Consider the following 16,995-nt stretch of genomic DNA (forward strand, 5'->3'; position numbering starts at 1 on the left):
TGGCACACCAGTGTGATCCCTTCAGTATAACTCTACTGATCAATCAATCAACAAGTACTTAGTAAGACCTACTGTGTGCTGGGCACTGGTTATATAAATACAATAAACAATCCTTATTCATGAGTTTACCTTAAATTTTTTTTCATTGATCACTTTTGTTTTTACATTATCTAACTTTCTTTCAGTATGTTTCCCCTCCTCTCAGAATGGCAGGGTTTCAAGATGCTTTTTCCAGTCCTTTTTAATCTTAGTGCTTTTCCTCTTAGATTATTGCCAATTAATCCTGTATAGAACTTGTTTATACGTAATACATTCTCCTTGAGAATAGACATGTAATTTATCCTTTATTTGTTTCCCCAACACTTAGCACAGTGCCTGGCACCTAGTAGGCCTTTAATAAATATTTATTGACTGACAGAGCATCTCTGGGTGCTTTCCACAACAACACTAAAGTAGAGATTTGAGCCTGACACTTGTACCAGTGCCTCAGAGACCAAGCTGTTTGAAATTGCTTTAGTTATTTTTCATATGCACCAAAATTCATGGTCCCTCCATTCAACTTAGCTGTCACAACTAATAACAGATCTGGGCCTATAATCATCTGTTTAAGACTTAATGTTATTAGCTTGGTAATTGCTGCTAAGGGTCTTTTCTCATCTTCTAGTCTATAAATTTTGACTTAGAAAGATTAGAAAAACATACCCCTAAGCAGGTGACTTCAGGAGACTGGACTAGGCTGGTGAGAGCTGAGATTGTGGGATCAGTATCCTCTCCCTGCTCTGTCCTGGATTGGCCTATGGAGTTCCTGATGACAATTTGGAATAAGGATGCGGATTGCCTTGGGAGCATTAGTGACCTTCTCATAGGAGTTAGGGAGGGAAGAGAGATGGAGTATTTTAAAAGAGAGTCTATTAGAGGTTGCCTTCCTCCTCCCTTCCTGCTCCTAATCATGAAAAGCAGCCACCTGCTGCCATAGGCTATGTAGCTTGATCTCCAGGACAGAAGAGCTCCTTCCCCAAATAAATGCATGTACATTCACCCAATTCAAGAGAGAAATAATAGTGATATTTCATCAGATGGGACTGACGCTGCATGCAAGGAGTTATGGAAATTGACAACAGAACTGACTTATTAGAAATACATTCCTTTAACTTTTTTTGAGTATTTAAATCCTCTTGCTCCCCTTTCTTCAAAGAGTCCATCTTTATAATTCTATCCTTGTAGCATAGGGTTTAGATCTGAAAGGGATATTAGAAATCAAAAGTGAAGATTCACTGAGGGACAAATTGCTCATGATGTGGGGCTGGAAGCTGTATAGGGAGTTACACAGACCTGAGTCCTCCCCCAAGAATTTAGTAAAAACAATAGAGGGGGAGGTTAACAGCTGTGTTTTTAGCAGCTGGTGGAGTAATCCCTGCAACCATGACTCCCTTTTTCAATTAAATTCAGGAAGTAATTACTGTTTCACTCTTAATATATGCCAGGCACTATGTAGTCATTGGGGATACAGATGAAAAAGAAAAAAAAAAGAAAAAGAAATGAAGCAGACTCTGCCTGCAAGGAGCTTACTGTCTTCTTGGGGTGTCTCTTGCCATAAGCCATTGTCACCAATCTAGAAGGTGTCCTTGCAACACTACCTTCCCTGCCATTCAAAGTTGACATCTTATCCATCCCTTTTGTATCAGAGATGGTGATCCATGCTTTTATCCCTGCTCCTAGGCTCAAAAACTACAGTGTATTATTCTGAAAAAGTCCTTGACAATTTTTGTAAGACACATATACTAACAGATCCATGAATAAGATCTATGAGATGTGTCTAGGACTTGCTTTCTCTTCAATTTTGAACATATTTAAGGAAAATTTGTGGGACAACCAGGAGAAGCATGGTACAGTGAAAAGAATAAGAACCTAGAATTGAATATGAGTTAAACAGCTTTGATGCCTCAGCTTCCACATCTGCAAAAAGGAGAGGGGAAACCAGATGACCTCCAAAGTCCCTGTCACTCCTCTATGCAATCCATTGGAAAAAATGTCTCATTAAATTAAGTTTGTTGAAGGAATTGAATATTTTGTTGTCACTGGAAGTGTGTAGACAGAAGCTAGAATGGTTGCTCTTTAGGAGAGTGAATGAGATGAGGTGAGATCTTTGAAGACAATTGTGAAAATTGAGTAAGGCTTCATCTACTTCAGAGTTTGAGTAGGCCTGAAGGACTTTGAAGATTGATTCAAGGGCATACCTACGTCCCCTTCCTACTATCCTCCCATGATATCAGCGTCTCCCTATTTCAGTCAAATATGGGCAACTGTGTACTTATTGGTCAAGTTCAATTTCTTGGGTAGTTCCCACCTTTAGAATGTAAGATCCTCAGCCAATAAGGATGAGGGTCAGTGGTGGGAGGGGGCATTTGCATTAGGGATTAAAAGTGTTGACCCTGCCCCCAACGGTGCTGTCTTCCTTCAATTGTTTGCTCAAAGTGCTGGGACACTCTGAGAGAAAGTATAATAAATTTTGCTTCTAGAGATCTCTCCAGCGTTTTTTTTTTTTTTTTTTTTTTTTTATTAAATGGTGACCCCTCACCATTTCTGAACCACACAGTTTTGGGGGCTAGTCTGGATCACATTACTTGTGGTGAGTAGGTGAACCCTTGGGGTACTAGCGGGGTGGCACCTTGCCCTGATTTAGGCAGCCCGCCAGCGTCCAGTGCTTCTCCTTACTCCCCAAGGTAAAGAGGGCCCGAAGTGGAGAAACAGAGCAAAGCAAAGGGAGAAACCATTTCTGAACCACACACAGGAGCATTTGATAAGAAACAAGACAAGTGGCTTCCAACATCCATTGCAGATCTTAAGATCCTATGGTTTTAGTAATAGCATCGCAGGAAAATTGCTAATTGATCTTGTGGGGGCTGGCAGAAGGGGAAGGGCAGGTTGGTGAGACATAGAGACAGCACATTAGCATGGAAAGAATTGTTGTTAATCCTCTGTTCTTGAAGAGGACCATGACATCAGGGAGGTAATGTCATGACATGCAAGTGAATTGGATTTAAGTGAGGGAGGCTGTGCAAAGTCACCTGCCTCACTTTCCCCTTCAGAGCCATCTGGATCTAGTGTCCAGATTTAGATCAAGATGATTGGATTTGGCCTTGGATGAAATGGGAAACCTATTGAAGACCTTAGCTTATCCAACTTATAAGGCCTGAAAACAAGAATTAGAGACAGAAGTGCACAGACATAGTAAAGAGAAAATACTCTTAATGGTCTCCTAGCATTTTCTATCAGTTCCTATGTCTTTCTGAATTTCCACTATAGGAAGAAGATCAAGGTTTGTTTCTGTATGAAAACTTTAAAAGGAAAAAAGGAATTCATTTCTGCTTTCCCCCTCAGGGCACAAAATGCTGTTACCAATGATAGCTGGTTTGTATATTCCCCAGAAAACCAGGTGGATATAATTGTTAGATGTCAGTTTCCTCATCTTTAAAATGGGGAAAATAATAAATGAATTAATAAGGTAAAGTGCTATACCATCCTTTAAGTGATATAAATGCTTATTGCTATTGTTTGTGGGTCAGTGTCTTGAAGGACATGTTTTCAGGGCTGGATTAAGCTGTTTAAAAAAAAATAATGTGTCAGGCTTCCTTTGAGTCCTGGGCGTCTCTCCAAAGGTGAAACAACCTGGACTTCAAGCACATGACTGAGTGAGAGGCGTTGGGCTGGTGGCACAGACTACAGTGCTGCTCTTGCCTGGCTTTATGTTTTCTCTTTCCTTTTGGGTGAGGTAGAAGAAACAATGGAGACATTAGATACCAAGGAGATAAGATGGGGAGTGGGCTAGAGAGTATGAAAATAGTTGGGGGAGTGATATGAGTACATTCATTCCTCTTTAAAAATAAATTTTCTCCAATTACATGTTAAAACAATTTTAAACTTTTCTTAAGTTTTGGAGTGCCAAATTCTGTTACTCCCATCCTTCTTGCCTCTCCTTTCTCCTTTCTTCCCCTTCCCATTCCTTGAGATAGTAAGTTATCTAATATAGGTTATAGATGGAGTACATTTGGGGGGAAGAATACTGGAAATTGGCAGTTTTGTTCCCATTTTACCAGAGCTGGGGCCCAGTAGGATAAAGACTTGCAGAGGTAGAAGACTTGTCCAAGGTCACACAGAAATTCAGAGCTAAAAATGGATTTTTTTTTTTACCCGCAGCACAGCAATGGCACATTGGTTCTAATATTTAAAGAAAAGAAAATATTTAAAGAAAAACTCTGGGGAAATTATACTTCTGAAAACTGTTCCATATCTTTATGTCAGTGAATACAGTAATCATGCATTCTGGGTCTCATATTAATGGATTTAACATGGCATCTGAGCAGCTATAAGAGAATGGGAGTCCTTCCCATAGGAATGCTAAGGATCCTGGTAGAGTTGGGAAAAGGGAAAAGGAAAGAAGTTGTTTAGCCTTCAAACTTTCAGTTCTCTGCTTTCCATTTTTTCCTTGGTCCCAGATTTTTTGTCATAAAGGAAAGTAAAGAGAAAAAGGCCATAGAGAAAAGAAACTTCAGAGAGGGATCTTAGCAGGGATTCTTGACCTTTTTTGTGTCCTGAACCCGTTTGACAACCTGGGAAAGCCTATAGATTCCTTTTCAGAGCTGTAGCCTTAAATGCATAGAATGATATACATAGAATTACAAAGGAAGTCTAATTATACTAAAATACAAAGTATCAAAATGTTAAAACAAATTCACTTACAAAAGGTTAAGAAAACCTGCTCCTGACCCCCTGGAAAGTGAAAAAAAAAAAATATATATATATATATATATATATATGTGTGTATTTATGTGTGTATGTATTATATATATATAAAGAAATATATATGTGTGTTTATGTGTGTATGTATTATATATATGTATGTATGTATGTATAGAAAGTATAATAGAAAGAATATGAGATTTGAATTCAAAGAAGACCTCTGAGTTCAATGGAATACCTACTCTATCTTTTGCTAACTTTATGAGCTTGGATAAGTCATTTCAAATCACAGAATTTCAGGGACCTCAAAGGCCATTTTGTTCAAATGACATTTGAAAAACCGAACGGGACCAATGAATGGCCAATCAACTTCTGCTTAAAAGTCCCCAATGAAAGGAAACTTGTTACTTCCCAAAGCAGCTTATTTCACTTTTAGAGAGCTCTGTTACAAAAATGTTTTCCACCTTTCATCTCTGCAGCTTTCAATTATTACTTCTAAAATTCTGCCCTTTGAAAGCAAACAGAATAAACTTAATTACTCTTCCATATGACAACTCTTCAAAATTTTAAACACAGCCATTCCCTTGGACTTCACTTTCCTGACTCAGTTTTCTCATCTTCAAAATGAAGAGATTGGATTAAATTACTTTTAATGTACCTTTCAGCTATAAAATCTTAGTATCTGGAAAAAAACAAACATCATAGTTGACAAACAAAATCATAATAATTTATTATTAGCTGGTCGTAACTTTGGAGGTCATTTGGATACTAATCCTCCCATTTGACAGCAGATTATTGCATCCTCAATTATCCTTCTTTCTCAAATTTTCAACTAGTTCCATACCGTCTTCAAAGTCTCCCCAATCCTTAAAAAAAAAAACAAAAAACCAACAATTCTTCACCAACCTCTACAGAACTATCATGTTTTATCTCTCCTTTCTTTCTCAACCAAACTCCTTTGTCTGTACTCTCTGCCTCCATTTCTCCTCTCATTTTCTCCTCAGCCCTCTGAAATCTGACTTCCAAACTCATCACTACAACTAAAACTGCTCTCACAAAAAGTTACTAGTGATCTCTTACATGCCAAATACAATTATCTTTTTCTTAGACCTAATCCTTATCAGATTTTCTACTGCACTGGATTCTTCTTATCTAAATATTCATAGTCTCCTTCTCTCCTGGTCTTCCTTCTACCTGTCTAACTACTCAGTTTCCTTTGCAAGATCACCTTCCATTTTATTCCCTCTAATGTGGATTTTTTCCAAGATTCCATCCATGATTTTTTTCTTCTTCCTTGGGGGAGATAGATGATAGACATTTAGTCACACATTACCAAAGGCTATTGGATATTTTGAACTGGATATCCCAGAGATATCTTAAATGATATCTTTCTCTCAAAACTTTTCCCTCTTTCAGACTTCCAATTTCTGTCCATGGCACCATCTTCCAGTTTCATGATCTGAGCATTATTTTGGACCCTCCACTTTTCCTCACTCCACAAATTTAATCAGTTCTAAAATATTGTCATTTTTATCTTCACAACACCGATCACAATTAATTTCTTCTCTCTATTCATACACTATCCGCTTACTTCAGGACATCTTAACTACTTGTCAAGATTATTAGATCTGCTTACCTCAAGTTTCTCCTTATTCAACTTTATGCTTCATTTTATTGTCAAAATAGTGCTGCTTAAGAACAGATCTGACCATCCTAATCAATCAACTCCAGTGGGATCTTTTTGCTTATAAGATAAACACCTCTGTTTAACCTTTAAAGTTCCACATCATTTAGCTCCAACCCATCTATCCAGCTTCATTGGACATTACTTTTCTTCCTGTACTCTGCAATTTAACCACCCTGGCCTTTCTGCTCTGCACATATATTATATTCCCTGTCCCCATGTCTTTCACCGGCAATCTTCCCTATGCCTGGAATGCAATCACTTCTTAAATGTTTCTTATAAAATTCCTTTCTTCCTTTAAGAACTCAAGAATCTTCATGAAACCTTTTCTGATTCTTCCAGGGCTAGTGGCTATTCTCTCAAACTACCTTGTGTTTGACTTCTATCTATCTAAAATTGATATTTTATCAATTTATATTTATGCTGTATATATTTTACTATGTACTTATTTTCATCATTAGAATTTAAACTCATTGAAAATGTTTGATTCTTTGTATTTACATCCCTATCACAAGTACAGTGCTTGGCATACTGGGTACTTAATAACTTTTGTTAATTGATTGATTGATTGATGAGAACACAGAGACCCAAAGAGGATGTTATTTGTCAAGGATCACATAGCCATCAAGTGACAGAACCAGAAATTTCTCTCAGATTCTCTATCTCTAGAACAATTGTTCTTTCCACTCTACCAGGGATCGGGGGCTGGATATTTGTCTGGAGTCACAATTTTTTCTATCCCTTCTTTCATATTTATATCACTGTCTTTTCTGAATTTAGAACCTAATTTTCTTCTTTCTGCAACAATATTCAACTCTTTTCTTGTAACAAAGAGTTAAGAAAAACAATTGGGCTAGTATCTGCTAATGTACTCAGCATTTTGTCTTTATGGACCACCTTTTTCCACCTCTCTGGAGAGAGGTTTGTTTTATTTATAATGAAATGTTTCATTATTGGTTTCCTAAAACCTTAATTTTTTCAATTTATTCAGTTTTGTTTCCTTTTGATGGTTTTTCATTTACATTGTATAGATCTGTTTCTGCTTATTTTGCTCAGAATTTATTCACATAATTCTTCACATGTTTTTCTGAATTCATAGTCATAGTCATACGATATCATAATATTTTATTACATGCATAGACAAACAGTTTGTTTAGCCATTCCCCAATTGATGGGCATTTACTTTGCATCCAGTTCTTGCTACCACAAAAAGTCTTGGTATGAATATTTTGGTAAACACTGGATCTTTGTTTCTATCTTTGAGCTCCTTGGGATAAGCCTAGTTAGTAAGATCACTGGGTCAAAGAGTATGAATAGCAAGGTCACTTTTCTTGCAAAATTTGAAATTGTTTTCGAGAATAGTTGGAACAATTCACAACTCTACTAACAGTGTGCCTGGTTCCCCATAGCCTCTCCATCAGTGACTCTGTGAGTCATGGAAATTTTATAGGGCTGAAAATGATCACTGAATTGGTACAGTGAATAGACCATTGGTCCTAGGGTTAGGAATCCAGCCTTAGACACTTACTAGTGTCTTGACCCTGGACATGTCATTTAACTTATGTCTGCCTCTGTCTGCCTTGGTTTCCTCAACTGTAAAATGGGGATGATAATAATAGCACCTACCTTACAGGGTTGTTGTGAGAATCAAATGAGATATCTATAAAGTGCTTAGCCCAGTGCCTGACATATAGTAGATGCTTAATAAATGCTTAGTCCAAGAAGCACAAACACTTTTAATGACTTAGGGACAGAAGATCCATACTATCCTTGGCATGGGTACGTTGCCATCTCACTGGGTATTGATGAGGATTAATTGTCTTCTCTTTGCATCAGCATCATTGAAGCTATTCTATTTTACTACTATATGGATAGGATTACATAACTTCTATTTACCTTTACAATGAAAATTCTGTGATTCTGTGACATCTAGTCCAATAAGGGGACCTAAAAGTTGATGAATACAATGAATACACCAAGTCACATCCTTAGGGGCAAATCTTTGTCTCCATGAAGGAATTGCTGTGGGGAGAGTTACCTCTTGAAGAAAAAAGAGAAAACACTGGCTAAAGTGGAAATATATATTTGAGCTTTGAAATGCCCTCCGGGTTCTGCCCTTATAGGCTGCCAGAGGAAGGAAGAACTTTCTAAGAAGGAGGTGAACCCCTGAGAAAGGTCAATATTGAGGCCAACGAGGTTGGAAAAGTCAAGAAAACATTCTCCTTTAATTTTGCCCCAAGGCAGGGAGTGCCCCTGCCAATGGTAGCTAGTTGATATATATATGTCGGTACTTTTTTACCTAGACCCATTTATCCCCCAAAAGCAAGAGAAGGATGGCAGAGCTGCCCCTATCCAGCCCCAAAGGTTTATGAGCCTGATCTGGATGGTTCCTATAATTTCAAAAGTATCACTTTAAAAAACTCAGCATTCCTGAAAAGCAAGAAAAAGGGAGGTAGGATGGGTAGAGAGAAATCTTGGAATTGATAAAAGGAGTTCCAAAGAAGCTAACCTTGCTTCTGCTTAGTATGGGTAGCATATAAAGGGAAAGAAGCTGGGTATCTGGATTCACACTTCAGTATTTGTACTTTAAACTCCTTATATTTGTAGGTCAGTGAATTCTGACATAATTTTCCCCATATCCAGATTGCTATTTGAGCTCACTAAGCCATCTCCCCTCTCTGGACTTTACTTTCTTTCCTGTTAAATAGACACAGGATAGAGTCAAGTCAAGAATTCCACTCTCCTCCATCCTGCCCCCCAACATAGACTCCTGCCTTATCTCCATTGAAAATCCTACTATGGCGCTCCAGCCCTGTCTGTTCAAAGATCTTTCTCCTTAGTTTACTGGTTACATTTCTAGATGATTTGCTTCGTTTATCTCTTTCTAGTCATAATGTTCATAGATTTAGAGCTGAAAGTGAGACTGAGTCCAAATGCTTCATTTTAGGAATCAGAGGCCAAAGTCCTTTAGAAATAATTTTGTTCTCCCCCAAATCAATAAGTATTTCACTCAGTGATGAGTTTTAGAGAATGGACTGCTTGGGGAAATCTGGAATCAGGTTGGCCTCAGGGATGAGCAATGGATTGAAATGGGGACAATCCAGGGTTATTTGGGGGCTGGTTGGAGTTGTATGACTTTCTGCTTTGGACAGAAACCTTCCTCAAGGGCATGCCAGCTGTTGCAGCTGGCTGTGTGTCGGCCATTTGAAGATGACCACTTGGGCTTTGCAAATGTGACCCACATTCAGTCTGGCTGTCATCCCTCTCCTGCCTGTGCCCCTCCATTCCGCCTCTGCCTTTTTCTTCCCTTGCTTTAGTCTGCTTTGCTCCTAAATCCACTCTCTTGTGAGGATCTAGAGCCTTCCTAATTGCTAGAAGAACGGTTGCTGCTTTCAAAATCACTCTGAGAATATGGGTTTAGAACTGGAACAGCCTTTAGATATCACCTAGAGCAACTATCTCATTTTACCAATGAGGCAGCTGAGGTTCTGAAATGTCAAATGTTTTTCCCAGGGTCTCAGAGGTAGTAAGTCTTAATTATCACTTGAAGAAGATGGGGTTTAAAACTCAGATCTTCCTAATTCCAGAATCCAAGGTTCTTCCTACTATATTACTCTGCTTCTGGCAGTTGCTTCTGCTCTTGCCGCCGTAGGGAAGAGAGAAACTGGAAAAATCCCAGCTCTGGTGATTGTGAGGATGAGACAGTATGGGTCCCTGTTGGGAGCAGTTAGTAGCTATGTCATTTCTGTCTGAGGAGCCATCCTTACCTAGCAGGTATGACCAGAGAGTGAGAAGATGATATCAAATGCAGGATGCCTGATCTCTGATGAATTCTGAATCCTTAGCCCTTTGCTCTGAGATGGGATTTTAGTCTTTTATTTCTCTACATATGCCTCTGTGCATTTGTACCAGTCTTTGCCCCCTTTGGGGGTGCCTTCCCTTTTCTTTATCCCAATCCAACCCCAATTTTAAAAAATTCCTACTATGAGCAAAGTCATGGTGAAGGTACATGAGATGCAAAGGTGGTGTGAACTGTTTGGGATTATAGAGTCTTAGATTTGGAAAAAAACCTAAGAGGCAAGATAGATAGATATCTATTAAACTCTTACAAAGTGCCAAGTCTTAAGACTATGCCTCCAAGGAGCTTCTAACAGAGGTCCCACAAGACAAACCAGGCTTCCACAACTTCTAAGAATGAATGTAGCTGACATTATATTCTCCATTCCTACCTCACATGCAGAACATGTTTATTGTGAATTCCTGCTGGGTTTTTTTTAAGGGTTTTTTCTTTTAAATAATTTGTTTCCTATTTTTATTGAAGTCATTCATTTTTATATAACATTTGTCTCCCTTCCCATCTATCAAGACATCACTTGTAAAAGAGATTTTTTAAAAAGATAGAAAAAAAGCAGTTTAACAAAACTATCATGTCAGCCAAGCCATATCCTACAATCAGAGTATTCTACATCTTCTTCAAATGGGGGTGAAAGATAATACATTATCTCAACTCGTTTCTAGGCTAGTCTTTATCCTTATAATAATATGGTATTTAATCTAATTTCCTTATGGCTTTCCTTATGACTGTTATATTCCATTATATATGTGTACCACCATTTGTTTAATTCTTAGTGATTTTTACCTCTTTAATGCATCCCCTTCTCTTTCTTTTCATTCACACCATACTGGTTCAGGTCCTTATCACTTCTTACCTTGACTATTACAGATCTATCAATGTAGTCTCAGTGTCCATCATTCTTGACTTCCCCTCAATCTGACTTCAAAACTACTGCTAGATTAATCTACCTCTAGATCAGTCATGATTATATCATTCATGCATAAAAATTTTCAATAACTCCCCATTGCCAACTGAACAAAATTCAAATTCCTTAATCTGGCATTCAAAACTTTCAATTTTTTGGTTCTAGCCTACCTTTCTATAGCATTTTCCCACTAAATTTAAACGACTTCTAATTCCCCAAACACACCTTGAACTCTTCTATCTCTCAACCTTTTTTTTTTTTTTGTAACCATTATTTTGGTCTAAAACATAGAGGGAGTACTGGATTGGGAGGCCTGGTTTTTAGTTTCAGCTCAAACTACTAAATAGCATTGTGACTTTCGACAAATTCTACTTTATCCTTTTAGGCATTAGTGCCATTCTATGTGCACTGGCTGCCTATCTATATTGTTCTTCCCTCCTCACTTCTCCCTCCTGGCTTCCTTCAAGACTGGGATCAAATCCCAACTTCTGCAAAAAGTTACTGATGGTTCTTCTCTTTACCCTCACCCTCGGTATTTTCCCTCTGAGGTTACCTCCCATTTACAATATAGATAGCATGAATATACATAATTATTTGCATATGATCTCTTCCATAGAAATGCTGCCCAAGGAAGATATGATATGAATGATTGCCCTTTGCTAGAAACATGTTTTCCTTACACTGAGATCCCTTAACATTTTTAATGGCACTTGTCATATTTTACTTTGTATCCAAATTACTTATATCCATGTTTTATGTTACTAGACCCTAACCCCTTGTGGGTGGGCCCTATGTCTTAGACATCTTTATATCCACATAGAACCTAATAATTTGCCAATGTTGGATAGGGGAGAAGAAGATATAGGAAACTCTAGTAATTCAGAGCAAGTTTTTTTCTATAACTTAGAGTTTTAGAGAATAGGTTTAAAGCAATAGTATTACACTCAAATGGAAAAAAGGGGGCAGGGTATCACTAATCCACATAAGAACGCCTGCTAGTCACCTGTCAGATTGGCTAAGATGACAGGAAAAAATAATGATGATTGTTGGAGGGGATGCGGGAAAACTAGGACATTGATGCATTGTTGGTGGAGTTGTGAACGAATCCAACCATTTTGGAGAGTAGTTTGGAACTATGCTCAAAAAGTTATCAAACTGTGCATACCCTTTGATCCAGCAGTGTTACTATTGGGATTATATCCCAAAGAGATTATAAAGAAGGGAAAGGGACCTGTATGTGCACAAATGTTTGTGGCAGCCCTTTTTGTAGTGGCTAAAAACTGGAAACTGAATGGATGTCCATCCGTTGGAGAATGGCTGAATAAATTGTGGTATATGGATATTATGGAATATTACTGTTCTGTAAGAAATGACCAACAGGATAATTTTAGAAAGGCCTGGAGAGACTTACACGAACTGATGCTGAGTGAAACGAGCAGGACCAGGAGATCATTATATACTTCAACAACAATACTATATGATGACCAGTTCTGATGGACCAGGCCATCCTCAGCAACGAGATCAACCAAATCATTTCTAATGGAGCAGTAATGAACTGAACTAGCTATGCCCACAAAAAGAACTCTGGGAGATGACTAAAAACCATTACATTGAATTCCCAATCCCTATATTTATGCACACCTGCATTTTTGATTTCCTTCACAAGCTAATTGTACAATATTTCAGAGTCTGATTCTTTTTGTACAGCAAAATAACGTTTTGGTCATGTATACTTATTGTGTATCTAATTTATATTTTAATATATTTAACATCTACTGGTCATCCTGCCATCTAGGGGAGGGGGTGGGGGGGTAAGAGGTGAAAAATTGGAACAAGAGGTTTGGCAATTGTTAATGCTGTAAAGTTACCCATGCATATATCCTGTAAATAAAAGGCTATTAAATAAATTTAAAAAAAAAACATTCCCAATTAAAAAAAAAAAAGAACGCCTGCTAGTTACATATTTGCTTCTTTTTAAATATAATATAATCTATGTTTTATGTATATTGTATTGTATATTGTATTTTGTATATATATGGATTGGTATATTATTATATTTATGTGTATGTATGATATATTTATGTATATATATATTTATCATATTTTTAAAAGTATTTTACAATTACATTTTAACCTGAGTCTTGTTGTATTGTCCCACTGTTGAACATATCTGTTTGATACTTCTGGCTTGAAGACCAAAAGGTTAAGCTAATTCCTCAAGATCACATAGCCAGCATGTGTCAGAAGGCAGACTTGAACCCATCTCTTTCTATCTCTAAAGCCAGTTGCTATTCACCACACTATATGACGAGCACTTGATTCATATTTGTCAAATGAATTTGAATGAATAAAGGTGACTCATGCTAAGAATTATAGTCACTACCTCTCATGACCCACTGCTATCTCCCATACAACAAAAGGTTATGTCTTGGGTCCCTGAGCTGGGGTCTTCATCCCCAATCCCGGGAGCCTGGCTCAGCCTGGTACCTCTCTCTGCCTGGCCTCCACTTCGGTGCTGGAGAAGCACAGCCTAGCTTGTGTCATGGGTCAGACAACTCCTCCATTATGCATGAGGGGGACCCAGTGGTGAGGAAGGGAGGGATGGAGCAGGGTGAGAGAGGGAGGAGAGCTGAGAGGGAGGAAGGGAGGGGGAGAGTGGTTATTAATAAACAAGTGGTATTGTGTAGGGTTCCATTCACTGGAGTCTCAGAGGATGCGGTGGGCTTGAGATAATAATAATGCTCTGTTTATGCCAGTGAGGGCTGAGGAGGTTGGCTGGTAGTGGGGAGGAATCTTTAATTATTCTGACTCCTCACTGGGCAGGGCTGCAGCATTTGCGCTGTGGTCAGAGCTTAAGGGAAGAAGCATCAGATCTAAATATTTTGTTCTGAGATTGTCTCTTTGCTGGGATGGCAGGGGGCTCGAAAGAGTCCTAGTTTTCCACTTCTCCCCCCATCTTCCTCTCTGCTTCTCCATGGAGGACACTCTGGAGTGGGACAAAGGAGACTGAGAAGATCCGAAAGTACAGAAGCATGCTACCTGCAGAGAGTAGGTAGGATGGGAAATCTTTCATCCTATACCCTAATATATGCACACTATGGCTTCTCATGGCTTTGCCCTTTCCTCCAAGTCTCCATTAGTGAATTAAGAGACCTGGGGAGAAAGGAAGGCAAACCAGAGTATGCTGTGTGACGACTGGATATGTTTGTGTGTGTGTGTGTGTGTGTGTGTGTGTGTGTCTGTCTGTCTGTCCGTCTGTCTGTCTGTCTGTCTCCACTTGTTTGACTTTACCTAGCCCATGGAACTGAACTGTTTTGTATCGAGGGACTTGTATAACAAGAAGAAGGGTTAGGGTTCATCTGTATTTTGTTCTCATTCTCCCAACCCTTCATATCATTTCCCTAGTGCTGTAAATATTGTTAAGACTTAAGTCCAGAGAGACTTGGGTCTGATTCAGTTACATTTCTTTGGCCTGGGAGTGTGGAAGGGGTGCCTTTTTTCTCTATCTCTGCCTGCCCTCACTGCTATGACCCTCCCGGCTTTCTGTGGTTTTCTTATTAAGGAGCCATTTGAAATGTCTCAGCTAGAAGCTCCCGTCTCTTGGGTGATACTTTGATTTGTATATCTTGTTTGTCTTCCATGCAAGAATCCTGCATCAAATCTCTTCTTTGAATAATCTTTGCCTCATTATCTCTGCTGAAATAGAGGCTGGCTTAGGTTAGGGGCAGAGTTTAGGGAGGATAATACAGCTGAAACTGTGGGTGAGAGGAGAAGTTGGGATGGATGAAGGTGGAATGGTGAGAGAAGAACATGCTAATTCATGCCCCTCAGAGCTCTATTATTTGAGATATAGAGAGCTTTGTCCACAAGGAGTAATTCTCACATTTAGAGGAATGTGGAAGATACGATAACAGAATGGGATGATGGATAGAAAGATTTTGAGGGGCAATTTATTTCATTCTTCCTTCTTTGAATAGGAAGAAGGAAGGGAAAAATCTGCTGGGGATACAAATGCCAGGGCCTTGGGTGGAAAGAAAAAATCTTTTTCGATGTGATGTGTTCTGAAGAGGGATATTGGTTCAATTGACAAACATTTACTGTCCACTATGTGCCAGCCTGTGTTCTAGGCATAGTGGAAATGCAAAAACAAAAAGCCCTGAAAGTAGTTTACTTTCTAAAGGAGGAAAAATTTTGTCCATATATAAATATGGATGAGATAATTTTGGAGCTGAGGAGAGGCTTCATGTAGGAGATAGCCTTTGAGCTAGGTTTTTGAAGGGGAATGATTTTGAGAGACAGTGGTGGAGAGAGAGTTCATTTCAGACAACAGGGGATAGCCTAGGACAAGGGAATGGGCTTGAGCAGGAGTGACGAAATGAAATCTTTGCCTGAATAGCCTTGTTGGATTTCTCTCACCCAGTGCTGAAAAGGGAAAGTGAGGCAGCAGATCAGAAAGCCTCCCAGAAAGACTAGATCACCTCTGTGGTAATTGCTTTGACACATTAATATGGATTTTTTTGTGTATTTGGAAGTTTAGGAGAAGTTAGGGAACCTTCCCTTTACATGAGAGGTAGTCCCAAATAAATAAGAGTTGGCTATGGCATAGGTGTAGAATACAGGGTGGACTGTGACTCTTTGTACAGTTCTGCCAAAAAACAAGCAGACAGACTCAGGGACCTCTTAGTCCTGTGTGATGTTACACCATCAGCAGCTCTGAACATAACTCTAGTTGATGTTTGGAAGCTCCATTATGGGATGCCAATTCTGAGCTGTAGTTAAGAGAACTACATACATGCCTTCCTTCACCTCTACCCAGCACATCTGGAGTGAAGGTCCCAGTAAAGAAAGGTCCTCCTGGAGGTTCTTTCTCAGATTGTCCTTTTGACTGTTTCTTTTTATACCAGTGAATAACATCTTGTCATAATTGGGATATTTGGGGTGTGTCTAATTTAAGGAAGAGGTGGTAAGGTGTTCTAAAAGTATTCTTGAAATGTTGGGCCTAGGCCAGAGATGCCTTCCCTCAAATCAGAAGAACAATTCATTCCAACCAATATTTCACAGAATTATAGAATCTGAGATTTGGATGGGACCTCACCAATCATAAATAAGATTATATCTAGGTTTTAAATGTAGGTAATTGGAAGGATGGTGGTGCCCTTGACATTAATAGGGAACTTAGGAAAAGGGGAAGGTCTTGGGGAAAAGATAATGAGTTCAGTTTTGGACACATTGAATGTCCAGCTGTGAAAACTCTTGTAAAGTATATAAGGAGGAGAGAATTAGGGTTTCTAGAATATCTATTGAGTTCTCTTCAAGGACTTCTAGAAGTCTACCCTAAAGCAATGGCAGTGATAATAGAGGAGGAAACAAGCAATGTGAATAATAGAGGAGGTAGAATTGACCAGATTTGGTAAATGATAGGATTTTAGAATTAAGAGAAATGGGAAAATCGAAGACAAAACTAAGGTGTTGAAGGTGTTAATGATAAAGGTTAATGAAGTGAAATCAGAAGGAGAAATAACTTTAGGGGAGAAATCGAAACAAGTTGGTTTGGATCATATTAAGTGTAAGGCAGACATATTCTAGTGGGGGTGTCCTGAAGGCCATTGTATGTGTGAGCTTGGAAGAGAGGATAGAACTCCAGAGGACATCATCTCCAGAGAGGTGATATTTGAAACCAGAGAGTAGATGAAATTGTCAAAGGAGAGAATCGAGAGAACAGATCGTGGGTCAAACCCTCAAAGTCATCTATTTTTGAGGAACTGAGGGAAAACAAAAAGGTAATGAAAGAGTCAGAAAAAGTCCAGTGAA

The 16,995-nt window shown here is 38.7% G+C and overlaps 1 protein-coding gene across 17 annotated transcripts in view; it reads left to right on the plus strand.

The window, feature by feature from the left end:
- The window catches only part of NFASC (neurofascin), a 240,772-nt gene that overhangs the window by 38,492 nt on the left and 185,285 nt on the right, over nt 1-16,995 (plus strand). Inside the window, exon 1 of one of the 17 annotated variants that reach the window (XM_031937209.1) lies at nt 13,844-14,236. The exons of the other annotated variants lie outside the window; for them this stretch is intronic. Coding sequence (XP_031793069.1) covers nt 14,217-14,236 — 20 coding nt within the window. The 5' untranslated portion in view covers nt 13,844-14,216. Of the gene's footprint in view, nt 1-13,843; nt 14,237-16,995 lie in introns of those variants that run through there. 17 annotated transcript variants of the gene reach the window in all.

Source organism: Sarcophilus harrisii, chromosome 4 (assembly GCF_902635505.1).
Source record: "Sarcophilus harrisii chromosome 4, mSarHar1.11, whole genome shotgun sequence".
Lineage (NCBI taxonomy): Eukaryota > Metazoa > Chordata > Mammalia > Dasyuromorphia > Dasyuridae > Sarcophilus > Sarcophilus harrisii.